The sequence below is a fragment of the Schistocerca nitens genome, chromosome 5 (genome assembly GCF_023898315.1).
Source record: "Schistocerca nitens isolate TAMUIC-IGC-003100 chromosome 5, iqSchNite1.1, whole genome shotgun sequence".
NCBI lineage: Eukaryota > Metazoa > Arthropoda > Insecta > Orthoptera > Acrididae > Schistocerca > Schistocerca nitens.
The window spans coordinates 755,329,257-755,347,709 of NC_064618.1; the positions used below are offsets into that span (position 1 = coordinate 755,329,257).

The following is an 18,453-nucleotide window of genomic DNA, read 5'->3' on the forward strand; positions in this document are numbered from 1 at the left end:
TGACTCTTATAACTGCCATCTGCTTTCTGTACAAATTGTAAATAGCCTTTCGCTCCCTGTATTTTACCCCTGCCACCTTTAGAATTTGAAAGAGAGTATTCCAGTCAACATTGTCAAAAGCTTTCTCTAAATCTACAAATGCTAGAAATGTACGTTTGCCTTTCCTTATTCTTTCTTCTAAGGTAAGTCGTAAGGTCAGTATTGCCTCACGTGTTCCAGTATTTCTACGGAATCCAAACTGATCTCCCCCGAGGTCGGCTTCTACTAGTTTTTCCATTCGTCTGTAAAGAATTCGTGTTATTATCTTGCAGCTGTGGCTTATTAAACTGATTGTTCGGTAATTTTCACATCTGTCAACACCTGCTTTCTTTGGGATTGGAATTATTATATTCTTCTTGAAGTCTGAGGGTATTTCGCCTGTTTCATACATCTTGCTCACCAGATGGTAGAGTTTAGTCAGGACTGGCTCTCCGAAGGCCGTCAGTAGTTCCAATGGAATGTTGTCTACTCCGGGGGCCTTGTTTCGACTCAGGTCTTTCAGTGCTCTGTCAAACTCTTCACGCAGTATCGTATCTCCCATTTCATCTTCATCTACATCCTCTTCCATTTCCAAAATATTGTCCTCAAGTACATCGCCCTTGTATAGACCTTCTATATACTCCTTCCACCTTTCTGCTTTCCCTTCTTTGCTTAGAACTGGGTTTCCATCTCAGCTCTTCATATTCATACAAGTCATTCTCTTTTCTCCAAAGGTCTCTTTAATTTTCCTGTAGGCAGTATCTATTGTACTCCTAGTGAGATAAGCCTCTACATCCTTACATTTGTCCTCTAGCCATCCCTGCTTAGCCATTTTGCACTTCCTGTCGATCTCATTTTTGAGACGTTTGTATTCCTTTTTGCCTGCTTCATTTACTGCATTTCTATATTTTCTCCTTTCATCAATTAAATTCAATATTTCTTCTGTTACCCAAGGATTTCTATTAGCCCTCGTCTTTTTACCTACTTGATTCTCTGCTGCCTTCAGTACTTCATCCCTCAGAGCTACCCATTCTTCTTCTACTGTATTTCTTTCCCCCATTCCTGTCAATTGTTCCCTTATGCTCTCCCTGAAACTCTCTACAACCTCTCGTTCTTTCAGTTTATCCAGGTCCCATCTCCTTAAATTCCCACCTTTTTGCAGTTTCTTCAGTTTTAATCTACAGCTCATAACCAATAGATTGTGGTCAGAGTCCACATCTGCCCCTGGAAATGTCTTACAATTTAATACCTGGTTCCAAAATCTCTGTCTTACCATTATATAATCTATCTGATACCTTCTAGCATTTCCAGGATTCTTACATGTGTACAACCTTCTTTTATGATTCTTGAACCAAGTGTTAGCTATGATTAAGTTGTGCTCTGTGCAAAATTCTACCAGACGGCTTCCTCTTTCATTTCTTTCCCCCAATCCATATTCACCTACTATGCTTCCTTCTCTCCCTTTTCCTACTCTCGCATTCCAGTCACCCATGACTATTAAATTTTCGTCTCCCTTCACTACCTGAATAATTTCTTTTATCTCATCATACATTTCATCAATTTGTTCATCATCTGCAGAGCTAGTTGGCATATAAACTTGTACTATTTTAGTAGGTGTGGGCTTCGTGTCTCTCTTGGCCACAATAATGCGTTCACTATGATGTTTGTAGTAACTTACCCGCACTCCTATTTTCCTATTCATTATTAAAGCTACTCCTGCATTACCCCTATTTGATTTTGTATTTATAACCCTGTATTCACCTGACCAAAAGTCTTGTTCCTCCTGCCACCAAACTTCACTAATTTCCACTATATCTAACTTTAACCTATCCATTTCCCTTTTTAAGTTTTCTAACATACCTGCCCGATTAAGGGATCTGACGTTCCACGCTCCGATCCGCAGAACGCCAGTTTTCTTTCTCCTGATAATGATGTCCTCTTGAGTAGTCCCCGTCCGGAGATCCGAATGGGGGACTATTTTACCTCCAGAATATTTTACCCAGGAGGACGCCATCATCATTTAACCATACAGTAAAGCTGCATGCCCTCGGGAAAAATTACGGCTGTAGTTTCCCCTTGCTTTATGCCGTTCGCAGTACCAGCACACCAACGCCGTTGTGGTTAATGTTACAAGGCCAGATCAGTCAATCATCCAGACTGTTGCCCCTGCAACTACTGAAAAGGCTGCTGCCCCTCTTCAGGAACCACACGTTTGTCTGGTCTCTCAACAGATACCCCTATGTTGTGGTTGCACCTATGGCACGGCCATCTGTATCGCTGAGGCACGCAAGCCTCCCCACCAACGGCAAGGTCCATGGTTCATGGAAAATGAAATATAAGACTACGATCCTAATGACATAGTTCAGTACAGTTGATGGATTTCAACTGATGGAATGACTAAGTGTTCAAATCACTTCTCTATCAGAAATTCTGTGACACACTAATTAAGAAAATTGAAAAACTTACTCCACACTCTTATTTCTCAATCACAATCTGATGATCTGAAAATGAAGAAGGAAACACTTGATGGAGGATCAGTGTTAATTTTAATGGATTTCAGTGAAAATCTCAATTTTGTTGTTCAAGATGAAGTACAGGGGTACCATTGGAACAATGGCAGCTGCACCCTTCACACTGTCTATATTACAACAAACAGTCGCATGCATAAAGTATTTGTATTGTTTCTGATGATCTAGAACATGATGTTGCCTTGGTGTACCAGATTCAGAAGACTGTACTGAGTTTTTTTAAGTGTGAATTTCCAGAAATTCATCTTGCGTATGTTGAATATTTCACTGACAGTTGTGCTGCACAATATAAAAATTGTAAGAATTTCAGAAATATCTGCTACCATGAACATGACTTCCAACATAAAGTGCAGCTGGTCCTTTTTTGCACCAGCCACGACAAATCTCCCTGAGATGGTATTGGTGGCACTGTTAAAAGACTTGTCACAAAAACAAGTTTGCATATTTTAGTATTGTGCATGATTTCTCAGATACACTTCTGCCACTAATACCAGAATGCACTGTGCAGCCCACCTGCTATGTTGCATGTGCATATGACTCTTCTTGGTATATGGGAATTGTTGCGAAGGTAAATTGTGAAGAAGCAGATGTTACAGTAAGGTGCAAGCACCCTCATGGACCATCCCTGTCGTCCTATTGGCCTGATAATGATGATTGTGATATTTCTCTCTCTCATATTCTGTGTGAAGTTGATATCATCACAGCAACAGGCCGTAGTTATTCTCTGATCAAAGAGTCCACAAGGCTGCTGCAAGAAAAGTGGTTCTCATACAAAAAAATATTATCGAAGCATTAAAGTGCTTCGTCACATGAGTAGTTCCGAACCAACTTGAATGCAGCACCAGCACTTTGTGCAGTGTTGGCAATATTGGCTTTTGACAAAATGCTTGAATATTATAAACAAAATGCTATGTAAAGAAGAAAGTGTTTTTATATATATAGCCATTCATTTCTCAAAACTGATTTTTTTGTGTGATGAAACTTTATTATTTGTAGATTTGAGGGGGGGGGAGGGGGGGGGGAGCGCAATTGTCCAAAATATTTTTTTCTAAGTTAACAATAAAATTAAATTACAGAAGTTTAATTGGGTAATTCTAACACGTTTTCAGAAACTACATCTGAAAGGATATTCAGGGAAAAAACTGTCAGAATACCATTTTTTGTTTAAAAACTGCAGCCAATTTTCAAATTTTTACAGTCTGCTTTGAAATAACGCATTGCATTAAACTTTCCGCAATTGCTACCAACAGTATATATATATAAAGCAATAAAAATTGGCAAATTCCATGATATTAGATACAAAAGCAGTACACAAAATCTCAGTCCACAACTAGATAATGGGTATCATGGCCTGGATGACTTGACATGGAATGACTCTCATTTGTCATTTTCATTTTGTTACTGTTTTAACAAGTGAACAGAAGGTATAAACCTACTCTGCTAACTGTAGAAACTAAATGTCCAATATTTTTATTTACTATAAATATAACTACCAAGATGGTCCACCAAGGGTATCACGCCCAAAAATTTGTCGGCATCAGTACACTATCAAAATGCAGATGCTAGAAAATTGAAATGAAATTAATGATTAATCCAAATTATCATTTTCAATAAAGAAAACTACTTCAGCCTCAATGTCACTCACACTTTCAATGAATGTGGTGGGGAATTTGTATCTGATGATCCCCCTGCCGCATCCACATTTACTACTGACTGCTGCCTCCTACATACACTCATGTCTTCCACGTACAAAGAATCATGATTTCTTTCTCCCTTCCCTCCCCACAACCCTTTTGTATGCATTTCAGCACAGGTAATTTGCTGACAAGAAAGTTTTTCAACGTCAGATAATGAATCCTGTTGTCATCGTTATTGTTGCTGGTGTGATATTGAGAAATGATAGACTAATGTTTTAATCTGCGTCACTGCTGTCGGTGTGATATTTATTTTAGGGAGTCAAGCTTCCATTTAAAACATTGTGATAACAAAGGCTCCAAACATTCCCAAGGTACTTCTTTGCCTCACAGGGAGTGACAAACCTGTGAATTTTGCTTCTTGTCTACTCTATTTCGTAAAGGAACAAACAAATTCTTAGAAACCTGTGATGTTGCATATCAATGTAAAGCTCTACTCGTTAGCTTCTCAGTGATGTTAAGTTTCTCTGCTGCATACGGATTTGTATAAGAATTATAGTCATTTATGTTGATACACATGCATGTAAGTTTCATACAATTTCAAAACTTTGCAGACATGTAACTTTCTTCACAACTGTCATACAACTGTTAGTTTTACATCTTTTATCTGAATCACTGGATGCCCCAAATTACTCAATTACTGAATTACTCATCTGTTTCTTACAATGAGGTGTGACATCTACAAAGATGTTTCACAAGAATTTTAAACTTTTGCACTGTTGTTGTGCATAAAAAGTGAACAACAAAAGCAGTGTCTAAGTTAAAATTAATGCAAAACATGCAGACAGGCAATACATCCACTTGTAAGCAAGAAACAGAATAAAATGCCACCAATGGTAATGTTTTGAGTGAATATAATGCAACATATATGGTTTTGAAGCAATGCATTTTAGTCACTGTACATACAGCACTACACCATCATGAAGGAAAGTGCTCTAGTTTTGAACCATTCTGCACACCCATCTCCACTAAACACTGGCAGCCAATGGGATTTAGTCTTCCTCTGGATACATTGCCATTTGTAGTAATGGAAGCTCTCCTCCTGACTGCGACATCGTCTTACCTCAGTGGTAATATAACATTACTCATTGTCACCTGTAGGAAGCACTTTGCAATGCTTGGCAACATGGAATGAAATCACAGCTGTCTTTATCACTGATGTCACGAAATTATTCCACCTAAGTTTATTACAATTTTGTCTATCTTGTCATCCACTAATCCATCTTTTACCCAAAACAAATTCCTTGTTTCTATGGTATGTTTAACAAACTTCTACACGACAACTGCAGTCATGGATGGAATTATATTCTGTTGCCTCCTGGAGCTTCTCTATTGCAAAGCAACCTCTCATTTTTCTTATGCCATTCTCATTTTTACTTTTTATTTTATTTATTTTTTTTCTTTCTTTCTACCAGGGTGTCTTCCAGAAACTCCGTGGCACAACGTGGAGATCATTAGCTCCAACACTAAGGACATCTGCTTTTGGACTGGTAAACCCTGTTGCAAAATACTGCACTGCAGTCTGGATGAACAGCTCATACACCAGACTCAGCAACACACAGCTCAACCACACTATGCGTATCATCACAGGGACAATCCAAAATACCCCCAACTTTCTGGCTGCCTATTCTCAGCCATATTAAAGTGTGAGTTAACAAAAATAGCTGATGATCCTTACCTCCCTATACATGAGAACATTCCTGTCCTTGATAAAAACAGACTTCGCACCCGTCACCCACCTCTACAAAGAGCAAAATCTCTGTTGGACAACAGAACAACAACAGACTAATGGACAGAAATATTGGCAGAACGCTACCCCAGTACAGCTGAAGATGCCATGCATCGCGACTAAACCTTCGGGGTATGAAGAGCATCACAATATCTGGCCTGCTTTCAATAGAATAAGGACAAATAGTGGAAGATGTGCTGACTCAATGTACAAACGGGGATTAACAACATCGCCCAGCTGTGACTGCGGTACAGAATGACAAACTGTTCAGCACATCATACGTACATGCCCAAATTGATCCTTTCCTGGTGATCCGGAGGAGTTCCTGTTAGCAACCAAGGCATCAATTGTGTATAGTCAGCAGTTGGAGATAATCCTGTAACCTGTAATTTGTAAATTTAATCAACTTATAATCATAATGTTCCTTTCTATGTGCTAACTGACTGTATACGTGTTGTAAAGGAAAAAATGTTTCCTTGTGCGATGTGATGCTCGCCATATGATAAATAAATAAATGGAGGTCACCAGAGAACTGTGTGCACATTAATGTTTACAATTCATCTAACTGGTACCTTTTTCCAGGACTTTTGAATCTGGTCTAATCATTCAAATATCTTCCTTTTTTTTTGCTGTATTGCACACCGTTTATTGCAACCAATTAATCATATTGATGACACTATGCCAAGGAACTTCATTTCTTGATTGGTAAAGGGGGAACATTACCAACAATTATGATTTTACCCTTGGTCAGAATGGAGAGCAAAAAATTCTTGTACCCACTTTGATCAATTAGTAGCATTCATTTTCCTACGATAATGTCCAGTGGCTTTTCGAGCTTTAAAAATTAGTTCTGCTTCATTGAAAAATTCGCTCCTGGATGAAAACGTGTAAATCTTTTCGGTAAACTGGTACTTGTGGTTACATGCGTAACATTGTACATGTTCTGATATTGAAAAGCTTTGATGACCCTGAAACATCTTACATGCTAAAATACAATATTTGTTGTTTAATTAAAATCTTCTTCTTGCTAGCACACCTCCCCCACTTGAAACCAATTGCGTACAACCATTTTTGAACCCAACTGTATGAAACTGTGTTCACCACTGAGAAGAAATACCGTATAATATATCTTACTACAGTCCTGTCGAAGTTATTGAAGTAAAACATTCCTCCATTCAAATGTTCATAATTGTTCTTACAGAAATATCAGTGAAACTGACACAATGTAGACGCCTTCTGTTCACTAGATATTAAACATTTCCTTATCACATGACTTTATAATATCTCTTTAATATCATTACCCCAATCATCAACTGTAATCTGTGGACATTGTAGATGCAGAAGATTGGTTGGTTGATTTAGGGGAGGGGACCAAATAGCGAGGTTATTGGTCCCATCGGATTTTGGAGGGATGTGGAACAAAGTCGGCTGCGCCCTTTCAAAGGAACCATCCCGGCATTTGCCTAAAGCAATTTCGGGAAATCATGGAAAACCCATATCAGGATGGTCGGACGCAGGTTTGAACCGTCATCCTCCCGATTGTGAGTGCCGTGTGCTAACCAGACGCTGAAGAAATTATCTCACTGGCTACTGATTCAGCTCACTGAATTAGCCATTTTGGATGGACAGTCAATAACACACACCATAAGCAGTCATGTGGCAGAAATGAGTGTGAGAAATAACTGTTATTCTGCTTCTCGCCTCACCCCTCGCACACATTCATCTGCACAGCTTATTACATCTTTCAATTTCTTCACCGCTCTGCAGCAAATCCTCTCCCTCCTTTCACACTTTGCCTTTCTGCTAAGTTCAGTCACTCTGGATCTATCATAGTCCTTACTGCTACACCTGGACGTACAACTAAATATTAAATTATGAATTAGTCTTGCCGTTTGCAGTTTTCTTATCCTTGACATTTCTTGTGCAAAAATTTCTCTCAAGCTTGTATTTTTAACTTTCTTGAAGTCTTTCACAATTCTGCTGTTTGTCTTCAGAAGATGGGGTGGGTGGGGGAGGGGGAGGGTATTTCTTGTTTCAACATATATCAATGGATAACTCTGCGAACTTTAACATGTCATTACTCTTGATATCTTGATACAATTTGGCACAGAAGAGAGTTCATCACTTCAAATAAAAATAAATCACGAAGTTAAAAGAGCATGTTGTTCAGTTCCATGTGCAAGTGTTGCCTCACTCCATATTTTAGACTTACACATTTTGTTATTATCCTGCTCAAGGAAATGATACATAGAAAGCCAAACCGCATATTTTGTGCTATGTGGAAGGAAGACTTCACTGGCACAATAACAGTCAATGCCATGTAACACACAATAAGTAAATCATCTCATTAATGTACTACAGACATCTCATGATGAACATTTTATTTAAAATTGGTAATTGCAAGGAACAAACATATGACTGAAACATCTCATAAATTCAGTGGCTGAAAACTGTTTTACAATTTATTTTGAACCACAGTATCCTAAATAAATCACCTGCAGACAAAATAGGATTCAACAACACGGAGTTGCTCATTTTAAGAAAATTTAACATAAATGCAAGAGACAATACCTTTTGAGCATTTTCAGCACCAATTCCACATCATTTTCACCAGCTAAGTGGACCATGTTTTTCAGGTCTTCAGTGAAAACTAAATTTTTTGACTCTGGATGAGAAATTTCTTCCATCTTTGATCGAAATCTGTCAGCCATATTTGTAAACTGGTTTTGTACCCTCTCTCTTGTTTTGCTGTAGTTGTCTAGTCCCAGTGCAGCTGCAGAGTATAGTGTTCGAATGCCTGTGGAACAGAAAAAGTATTATAACCCAAATACTAAAATAACTTTCAGAACTTAGAAACACTGATTGTGATGATGATGATTACGGGTTCAAGGGGCTAAAACACTTGGTTATCAGTTCCTTGATGCACAGGAAAATGACGGAAAAAGATATGAAATGAGAAAGAACTGTCAGATGCAGTGTATGTGAGCATGCCATCGTGGTTGAGATAGTTAAAAGTGAGATACAACTCAAGCAGCTAAAAACTGTAGCTGGTTACTGAGGGTTACACCAAGAATCATCACAGTCAGTATAACTAAAATGGGGTGAGAAACTAAATGGCACAAGGAAATGCAGACTGTAAGAACTTGGCAGCAAATTAGCTTAAACAATTAGATCAATAAAATACACACACAAAAATGTGCACAGGGATAAAGTAGCCTGAGGGCATTCGTGTACATGTTGTAGTGAGAGGTACTCCGCCCACAACCATCCCAGACTCTGAATATGGACGTGCTTTAAATTTTTTTTTTATAAAATCCGCTATCCCACAGGAAACATAGGCCTTTGGTAACTGCTAACTCATCGTTTATAAGTATCTGAAGTAATGAGGAAGACAGGTTGATGCCTGATCTCAGATCAGCCAAAAGGGCACACGGGTTAACCGAAGCGTCCGATTCCACCCGTCGGCCTTGACCCGTGACATAAGGCTGTTGTGTGTGAAGTCACGACAGCGCAGAATTTAGTTTGTGAGTGTGAGAGTGGCGTGTTTGTAGGTGTCATTTTGATATGATCGGTGGTGCTCTCTGGTGGTGTGTTTGTGTGTTAGGTGATGTTTTTGGTTCAGTTTGCATGTGTGGTGTGTTCATAGGTGACGTACTGTTGTGTTTGGTGGTTCTCTCTGGTGGTGTGTTTATGGTTAGCGTGTTATGTGGTGTATGGGGTTCAACTGAGTGGTAGCATTGCACGTGTGTGGTATCAGTGGTGACTCTCATTCAGCGGAATATTTTTCAGCGAGTTAACGATTTTGGTTTTGTTATGTCAATGTCATTGTTTTTTTTCTGCTCGTTGTGTGTGAATTTTGGTAAATCGCTTTGGTTATGTCTTTGGTAGGTGTGGATATGACTGACAAGGTCAACAGTTTTCAATTGTCGATGATGACGGGGGACAGTGTGCTGTCTCTAATAAAATTTCTTCAGCTATTCAGCCTGTCGGCTGAAGTCGTGAAGTGTTCAATGTGTCGTGAAGAAATGAGGCTTACTAAAGTTACGGCGTCTCGGATCAGGGATGGCTATATGTGGAGATGTTGTAAGGACAACAGGTCAAGGGAAGTGTTCGATTCTAATTTTGATTTTCTAGTCCAATTTTGTTGGTTTGTTGTGTTTTTTGAGGTAGTGATGATTGTGGACGTGGTTGTAGTTTTGGGTTTCATGATTTGGTATCGGTAGTTTCTGTTGACCTATATAGGTCAAGGGAAGTGTTCGATTCCAGTTGATATTGTTTTTAGCTGATTTTGGGAAGGCCGAGGTCATTTTATTTTATCATTTGGTTTAGCGGCGTTGGTTTATTTTTTGTTTGCCCCCACCCAAAACCCAATTTCCCTCACTTGTCCTGTTAGTTTCAATATCTTTTTGGAGGATTATGTATTTGATGGTTTTTCAATCTATTTTTGGGTTTGTTGTCTTGTTTACATTATGACATCATAGTCGCTATATGGGAGTAGTTGTGAATGGTCATTTCAGACATATTGGTGACGTCACTGGTCAAAGCAGACCGGTGGAATCGGATGTTTCCGTTAACCCAGGCACACTCCCCGAGAATTTGGGGAATCGTGAGAGGACTTCCACACTTGTTTTCAACAGAGTCATCTTGATGTTAAAAGAACTTGTTGACAAGTCTGGTGTCGGCAATAACAGTTGGCAAAGTCCAATGGCATCTTTTCAAAGGGCCTGAAGAGAAGTATGCCATGCCTTGGTGGTGCCCTTGATTGCTCTGTTTGCTGAAGGCTATGGTAGCCTGCCTTTCCATATCCCAGGTTTTCTAGATTTAATGTCACAGTCGCAATATTAAATCTGTGCCCAGTAATTCAAATCTGAGTTTGTCTCCCGTGGTTGCTTCTTCAGCTAATTTGTCAGTGACTTCATTCTCCAGAATACCCACGTCCCTCGGTGTCCAGATGAATGTTGCCATTGTACTGGAGCCATAATAGTCAACTAATAGACCTTGGATGATAGCGACCACAAGGTTTTTGTGGCAACACTGAGACACACCTTCTAAGTAGCTCATGGTGTCACTTCAAACCACCAAGTTTTCTGTAGTGAGGGTTTTAACGTACTACAGAACCCTCAATATGGTGACCAACTAAGCCACATATACACCATGCACTAGGCAGTGGACACTTTTCGTGTCTCATTGCATGTCAAAAGCAAGTTGATTCTGTCACTGACTTTGGATCCACCCATGTAGATGGATGTCGAATATGGGTAGCCATAGGGAACCAAAGGGAACAAGCATCAGAGAATGGTGACATCAGCATTTTCTTAGGGCCATCTGAATCATAAGACTGGATATGTACCACAGAGGAAGGGGGGAGGGGGAGGGGAGGGAGGGATGCTGAGAGAACTCTATTAACACAGACAAGAGGGGCCAAATGGAGGTCCCTGGATAGAGCTTCGAATCGTATACCACTGGTCTATCCATTTTTGGGTGATTCGTAAGCAGTCTGAATTGTTTGTTTTGAAAAAGAATTCAGTAACACAAACAGGTTGGCATCTGACAGATTGTGACCACATAGTTCACCAGGAGTTGCTGGTGTCTAACCCTCTGTGATGAGATACCACCTTCAACCAGTAAACTGTCTAAAGGGCTTGTGCAGATAGCTTCAGCTGCCAACCGCACACCACTGTGGTGGACAAGTTCTTACAAGCTTAGTACCATTGGTGCTACCAACCCGTAAGCAATACATTGAGACAGGATAAAAAATAAAAGTCACTTTAAGAGTCACAAAAGAACTGTGTGATCTGCAACTTAGAAAGGTCTACTGAGATATATGAGGGCATTAAGTTTCTAGCTGCCTTAATTGTTTTAACTATGTTGACTTATTGTTCAATAAGAGGACTAAGAATTTGAAAGTTTCAAAGACTTCAAGGTAAAGTCTAGGTCCTGATGCAATGCTGAGTCTACAAAAGTGCACCAAATGAGTTTTTACAGGAGAAAATTGATATCCATGGTTCATGGCCCAGCTCTGTACTTCTGTATGTCCCCAGCAGTTGAAACCCAGAGATGCGCATCAATGTAGAGCTGTAATACATGCACAGATCTTCTACACAAAATAATGGTGAGATCATGAGTCCCACTGCGGTCATGAGACCGTTGACTGCAATGGCAAAGAGGATGCACTCAAAACTGATCCAAGATGGACCTGTTGTTGTTGTGGTCTTCAGTCCTGAGACTGGTTTGATGCAGCTCTCCATGCTACTCTATCCTGTGCAAGCTTCTTCATCTCCCAGTACCTACTGCAACCTACATCCTTCTGAATCTGCTTAGTGCATTCATCTCTTGGTCTCCCTCTAGGATTTTTACCCTCCACGCTGCCCTCCAGTACTATATTGGTGATCTCTTGATGCCTCAGAACATGTCCTACCAACCGATCCCTTCTTCTGGTCAAGTTGTGCCACAAACTCCTCTTCTCCCCAATCCTATTCAGTACCTCCTCATTAGTTATGTGATCTACCCATCTAATCTTCAGCATTCTTCTGTAGCACCACATTTCGAAAGCTTCTATTCTCTTCTTGTCCAAACTATTTATCGTCCATGTTTCACTTCCATACATGGCTACACTCCATACAAATACTTTCAGAAAAGACTTCCTGACACTTAAATCTATACTCGATGTTAACAAATTTCTCTTATTCAGAAACGCTTTCCTTGCCATTGCCAGTCTACATTTTATATCCTCTCTACTTCGACCATCATCAGTTATTTTGCTCCCCAAATAGCAAAACTCCTTTACTACTTTAAGTGTCTCATTTCCTAATCTAATACCTTCAACATCACCCGACTTAATTCGACTACATTCCATTATCCTCGTTTTGCTTTTGTTGATGTTCATCTTATACCCTCCTTTCAAGACACTGTCCATTCCGTTCAACTGCTCTTCCAAGTCCTTTGCTGTCTCTGACAGAATTACAATGTCATCGGCGAACCTCAAAGTTTTTATTTCTTCTCCATGGATTTTAATACCTACTCCGAATTTTTCTTTTGTTTCCTTTACTGCTTGCTCAATATACAGATTGAATAACATCGGGGAGAGGCTACAACCCTGTCTTACTCCCTTCCCAACCACTGCTTCCCTTTCATGTCCCTTGACTCTTATAACTGCCATCTGGTTCCTGTACAAATTGTAAATAGCCTTTCGCTCCCTGTATTTTACCCCTGCCACCTTTAGAATTTGAAAGAGAGTATTCCAGTCAAAATTGTCAAAAGCTTTCTCTAAGTCTACAAATGCTAGAAACGTAGGTTTGCCTTTCCTTAATCTTTCTTCTAAGATAAGTCGTAAGGTCAGTATTGCCTCACGTGTTCCAGTATTTCTACGGAATCCAAACTGATCTCCCCCGAGGTCGGCTTCTACTAGTTTTTCCATTCGTCTGTAAAGAATTCTGTTAGTATTTTGCAGCTGTGGCTTATTAAACTGATTGTCCGGTAATTCTCACATCTGTCAACACCTGCTTTCTTTGGAATTGGAATTATTATATTCTTCTTGAAGTCTGAGGGTATTTCGCCTGTCTCATACATCTTGCTTACCAGATGGTAGAGTTTCGTCAGGGCTGGCTCTCCCAAAGCCGTCAGTAGTTCCAATGGAATGTTGTCTACTCCGGGGGCCTTGTTTCGACTCAGGTCTTTCAGTGCTCTGTCAAATTCTTCACGCAGTATCGTATCTCCCATTTCATCTTCATCTACATCCTCTTCCACTTCCATAATATTGTCCTCAAGTACATCGCCCTTGTATAGACCCTCTATATACTCCTTCCACCTTTCTGCTTTCCCTTCTTTGCTTAGAACTGGGTTTCCATCTGAGCTCTTGATGTTCATACAAGTGGTTCTCTTATCTCCAAAGGTCTCTTTAATTTTCCTGTAGGCAGTATCTATCTTACCCCTAGTGAGATAAGCCTCTACATCCTTACATTTGTCCTTTAGCCATCCCTGCTTAGCGATTTTGCACTTTCTGTCGATCTCATTTTTGAGACGTTTGTATTCCTTTTTGCCTGCTTCATTTACTGCATTTTTATATTTTCTCCTTTCATCAATTAAATTCAATATTTCTTCTGTTACCCAAGGATTTCTACTAGCCCTCGTCTTTTTACCTACTTGATCCTCTGCTGCCTTCACTACTTCATCCCTCAAAGCTACCCATTCTTCTTCTACTGTATTTCTTTCCCCCATTCCCGTCAATTGTTCCCTTATGCTCTCCCTGAAACTCTGTACAACCTCTGGTTCTTTCAGTTTATCCAGGTCCCATCTCCTTAAATTCCCACCTTTTTGCAGTTTCTTCAGTTTTAATCTACAGGTCATAACCAATAGATTGTGGTCAGAGTCCACATCTGCCCCTGGAAATGTCTTGCAATTTAAAACCTGGTTCCTAAATCTCTGTCTTACCATTATATAATCTATCTGATACCTTTTAGTATCTCCAGGGTTCTTCCATGTATACAACCTTCTATCATGATTCTTAAACCAAGTATTAGCTATGATTAAGTTGTGCTCTGTGCAAAATTCTACCAGGCGGCTTCCTCTTTCATTTCTTAGCCCCAATCCATATTCACCTACTATGTTTCCTTCTCTCCCTTTCCCTACACTCGAATTCCAGTCACCCATGACTATTAAATTTTCGTCTCCCTTCACTATCTGAATAATTTCTTTTATTTCATCATACATTTCTTCAATTTCTTTGTCATCTGCAGAGCTAGTTGGCATATAAACTTGTACTACTGTAGTAGGTGTGGGCTTCGTATCTATCTTGGCCACAATAATGCGTTCACTAAGCTGTTTGTAGTAGCTTACCCGCGTTCCTATTTTCCTATTCATTATTAAACCTACTCCTGCATTACCCCTATTTGACTTTGTGTTTATAACCCTGTAGTCACCTGACCAGAAGTCTTGTTCCTCCTTCCACCGAACTTCACTAATTCCCACTATATCTAACTTTAACCTATCCATTTCCCTTTTCAAATTTTCTAACCTACCTGCCCGATTAAGGGACCTGACATTCCACGCTCCGATCCGTACGACGCCAGTTTTCTTTCTCCTGATAACGACATCCTCTTGAGTAGTCCCCGCCCGGAGATCCGAATGGGGGACTATTTTACCTCCGGAATATTTTACCCAAGAGGACGCCATCATCATTTAATCATACAGTAAAGCTGCATGCCCTCGGGAAAAATTACGGCCGTAGTTTCCCCTTGCTTTCAGCCGTTCGCAGTACCAGCACAGCAAGGCCGTTTTGGTTATTGTTACAAGGCCAGATCAGTCAATCATCCAGACTGTTGCCCTTGCAACTACTGAAAAGGCTGCTGCCCCTCTTCAGGAACCACACGTTTGTCTGGCCTCTCAACAGATACCCCTCCGTTGTGGTTGTACCTACGGTACGGCTATCTGTATCGCTGAGGCACGCAAGCCTCCCCACCAACGGCAAGGTCCATGGTTCATGGGGGGGGGGGGGGGGGGGGGGGAAGATGGACCTCAATTTCCTATACATATAGGTCGCTGATGGCTGAATCTATCCAAATCTGAAACAGCTATATAGGTCACGGTAGTTTTAGATCCCAATTTATGGGATCAGGAGCTGCTGTTGAGCTATATAGGTCAAGGGAAGTGATAGATTCTAACGTGTGGTATCGGGAGCTGCTGCTGAGCTTATAGGTCAAGGGAAGTGTCCGATTCCATATGATATTGTTTTTAGTGGAATTTGGGGAGTTTTGTGTTGTCGTTTTTTTTCGTCATTTTGTATGGTTTTATATGGGGCTGGGTGTCTAAATTTGTTTATATTTAGCTTGTCCCCACCCAAAAACCCCCAATTTCCTGCGCTTGTCCCATCAGTGTCATTAGGCTTTTTGTGGAATGTGTGTGTGTTTTTCAATGTATTTTATTCTTTATAATGTTTACGTAAAGACTTTATATGCGCCATATTGAATTTGTGGTTTATGGTCGTTTTCGCCATATTTGTGACGTCATGGGTCAAAGCAGACGGGTGGGATCGGATGCTTCCGTATTTCCAATTGCAATGGTGGTGGTGGTGGTTGTTGGGGGACGGGGGGACGGGGGGGGGGGGGTGCAGTCGATGTGCAACCAGCAATGCTTAACAAGGCTCTGTGTTCACCTACAGCACAGGCAACTCTGAGCACGTGGCACTCATAGACCCTATCCACTTGGCTTTCTGAAACATCAATCACAAAGTTATTTTAATCTATATATGGAATAGGTATGCTCTTAAAAATTTAAATTAAAATCTACACTTAATGTCATCGCCTTCAGCTCAAAAGTCAAGAAGTGTAATAATATATTAAGTTGTTTCTTAAATAATTGAAAATCACAAAATGAAGCTTCTATATTGTTATTATAATTGACTTTTCACGAAAATCTAGCTCTGCAGGACAAGCTTCAACTGCAAAATCTGTGTCTATCAATGAATTTACATTTGTATCCCTGCCTAATGTAAGTGGCGACTCCTCTTTTCTCTGTATTTGACAAACAGTAACTGAATGTTAGGTTACATCCATCCATATTCAACATTCATACACAGGTCATCAAATGATGTTCAGAAACACATATTGCAAATACATGATTTTAAAGCTGCAGGTCATCCAAAGAATTCATAAATTTAGTGGTATTTTTTAATCCTCTAGCACTCTTGATACAAAAGGTTTACTTCCGTGGATAAAGATAGCCTGAGTGTACTTGTTACGTCTCACCCTTACAAATTCTGCTGCCACACCAGCCAATAACCCTTTCCCACCCGTGTTAATATGTAAGGTATGCCTTGTACACCCTTACTGTTAATAGCACAAACAGAAACCCAACTTATTTGTGACCCAGTACTTGACAGAAGCATTTGATTTATCTCCATGTTGGCCCAACTCAAGGAGTGGTAGTTTAGTATTTAATGATCTGTAGACAATGAGGTCATTAGAGACTTAGCACAATCTCCAATTAGGGAAGGTTGGTGAAGGAAAGCAGCCATGCCCTCTGGAAGGAAACATCCTGGCATTTGCCTTAAGCAACTTAAGAAAATAATGGAAAACCTAAATCAGGGTAGCCACACGCAAGTTTGAACTTTCTCCCAAAATGCAAGTCCAGCATGCTTATCACTGCGCTACCCCAATCTTGACCCTACTCAAGGAGCTGGTCAGGTTGAGCCTGCCACAACGTCTCAAAACAAATACGGAACTAAATATTTATACGGCTGATGCGGATGCTATATGTAGCAAGTCACTCTTGATACAGAAGCCACTGTCCCGTAAGTGTTATCCACGGGTAAATGTGTTGAGACTGAGCGAACGTTGGAGTTTTTTTAAAATGAAGTCATATTAAATGTCCTTGAAGATTAACGGGATCACACCGAAATATATTCAAATGTCGCTTCATCTGATCGTGCACGTATGTATGTTGCTACGCAACTTGGTATCTCGAGAAATCGAATTCACTCACCAATACAGGGGAGTATAAGGCGGGTGCGTGGCAGCTAGTTTACTTATAGGTTACCTAGGTGAACACAGCTACTTTCACAATATTTGTGGGATGTCTGCTATTATGACCGGTACTTACTTAAATGTACACCTGTCTATTGAATATTGTCCTCTCATCTTTCTCGAGTGTCTTACAAAAACAAACATGGAGAATATTGTTAACATTTTGTTTAATCGAGTTGTTAATCATCAATAAATGACAAAACCACATTACAGTTTGAGGTTATGATTAACCGGTCGCTAATTATACAGCTTTCTCTGCTAATCTACTTAAGAAACTGAAGTTCACACTCACGAGAATCTCTTAACTGTCTGTTGAGTAACACATACCGAGGAAACGAAAACAATTCCAAAACAGATCTCGTAAACATCGACATTTTCAATTCATTTATTCAATCCACAATATCAAGCACACCTCCCAAGCTGTCGCGTAACACCATAGATCCAAACAAAATGATAAGACAGATAACACCAGCCAAAGATCAAAGTCGTTCGACAGTTCACTTCTAGATACTGGCGCCAAAACGCTCTCAGCTGCCATCGTCATGTACCGTTTCAGTGCACTACGGATAGGTACAGAATATTAAATATTGTGCTGTATGAAAATCGTGATGCAGACGGCTTGACGACGTTGAATGCTCAGTCAGAGAGAGGGCTGAGCGCGCTGTTGTCTAGCGCAAAAGGTCTTCTTCAGAGCGCGGACAGGGTTCAGCAATCCAATTGATGAAAGGATCTCTTTGCGAGTGCGTCAGCTGCCGTGTAGTAAAAATAAGTACCGTAAAGCTGAGCTACTTTGCCCCTTGGGGGGTAACTTTGCTCCAACTGTGAAAAAAGATTCAATCCTGCCAAGCACCTATTCTAATAAAAGCTTCGGAACGATTTTGATTCTTTCCAACAGTTGTCAGTTTCTACTAGCTAGAATGTTTGAGTTATTCTGCCACTCGCTATTTTGCATATTTTCTGTTAAC

At 40.2% G+C, this 18,453-nt stretch overlaps 1 protein-coding gene across 2 annotated transcripts in view; it reads right to left on the reverse strand.

Annotated features, from left to right (window-relative positions):
* LOC126260069 (pentatricopeptide repeat-containing protein 2, mitochondrial-like) overlaps positions 1-17,948 on the reverse strand; it is a 76,320-nt gene extending 58,372 nt beyond the window's left edge. Inside the window, exons 1-2 of one of the 2 annotated variants that reach the window (XM_049957267.1) lie at positions 17,816-17,948; positions 8,541-8,766 (exon numbers count right to left, since the gene is read on the reverse strand). In XM_049957267.1, the coding sequence (XP_049813224.1) occupies positions 8,541-8,680 (140 nt within the window). In that variant the 5' untranslated portion in view covers positions 8,681-8,766; positions 17,816-17,948. Of the gene's footprint in view, positions 1-8,540; positions 8,767-17,780 lie in introns of both variants that reach the window. The other variant, XM_049957266.1, reaches the window with a different exon arrangement.
* Positions 17,949-18,453: the final 505 nt, after the last annotated feature.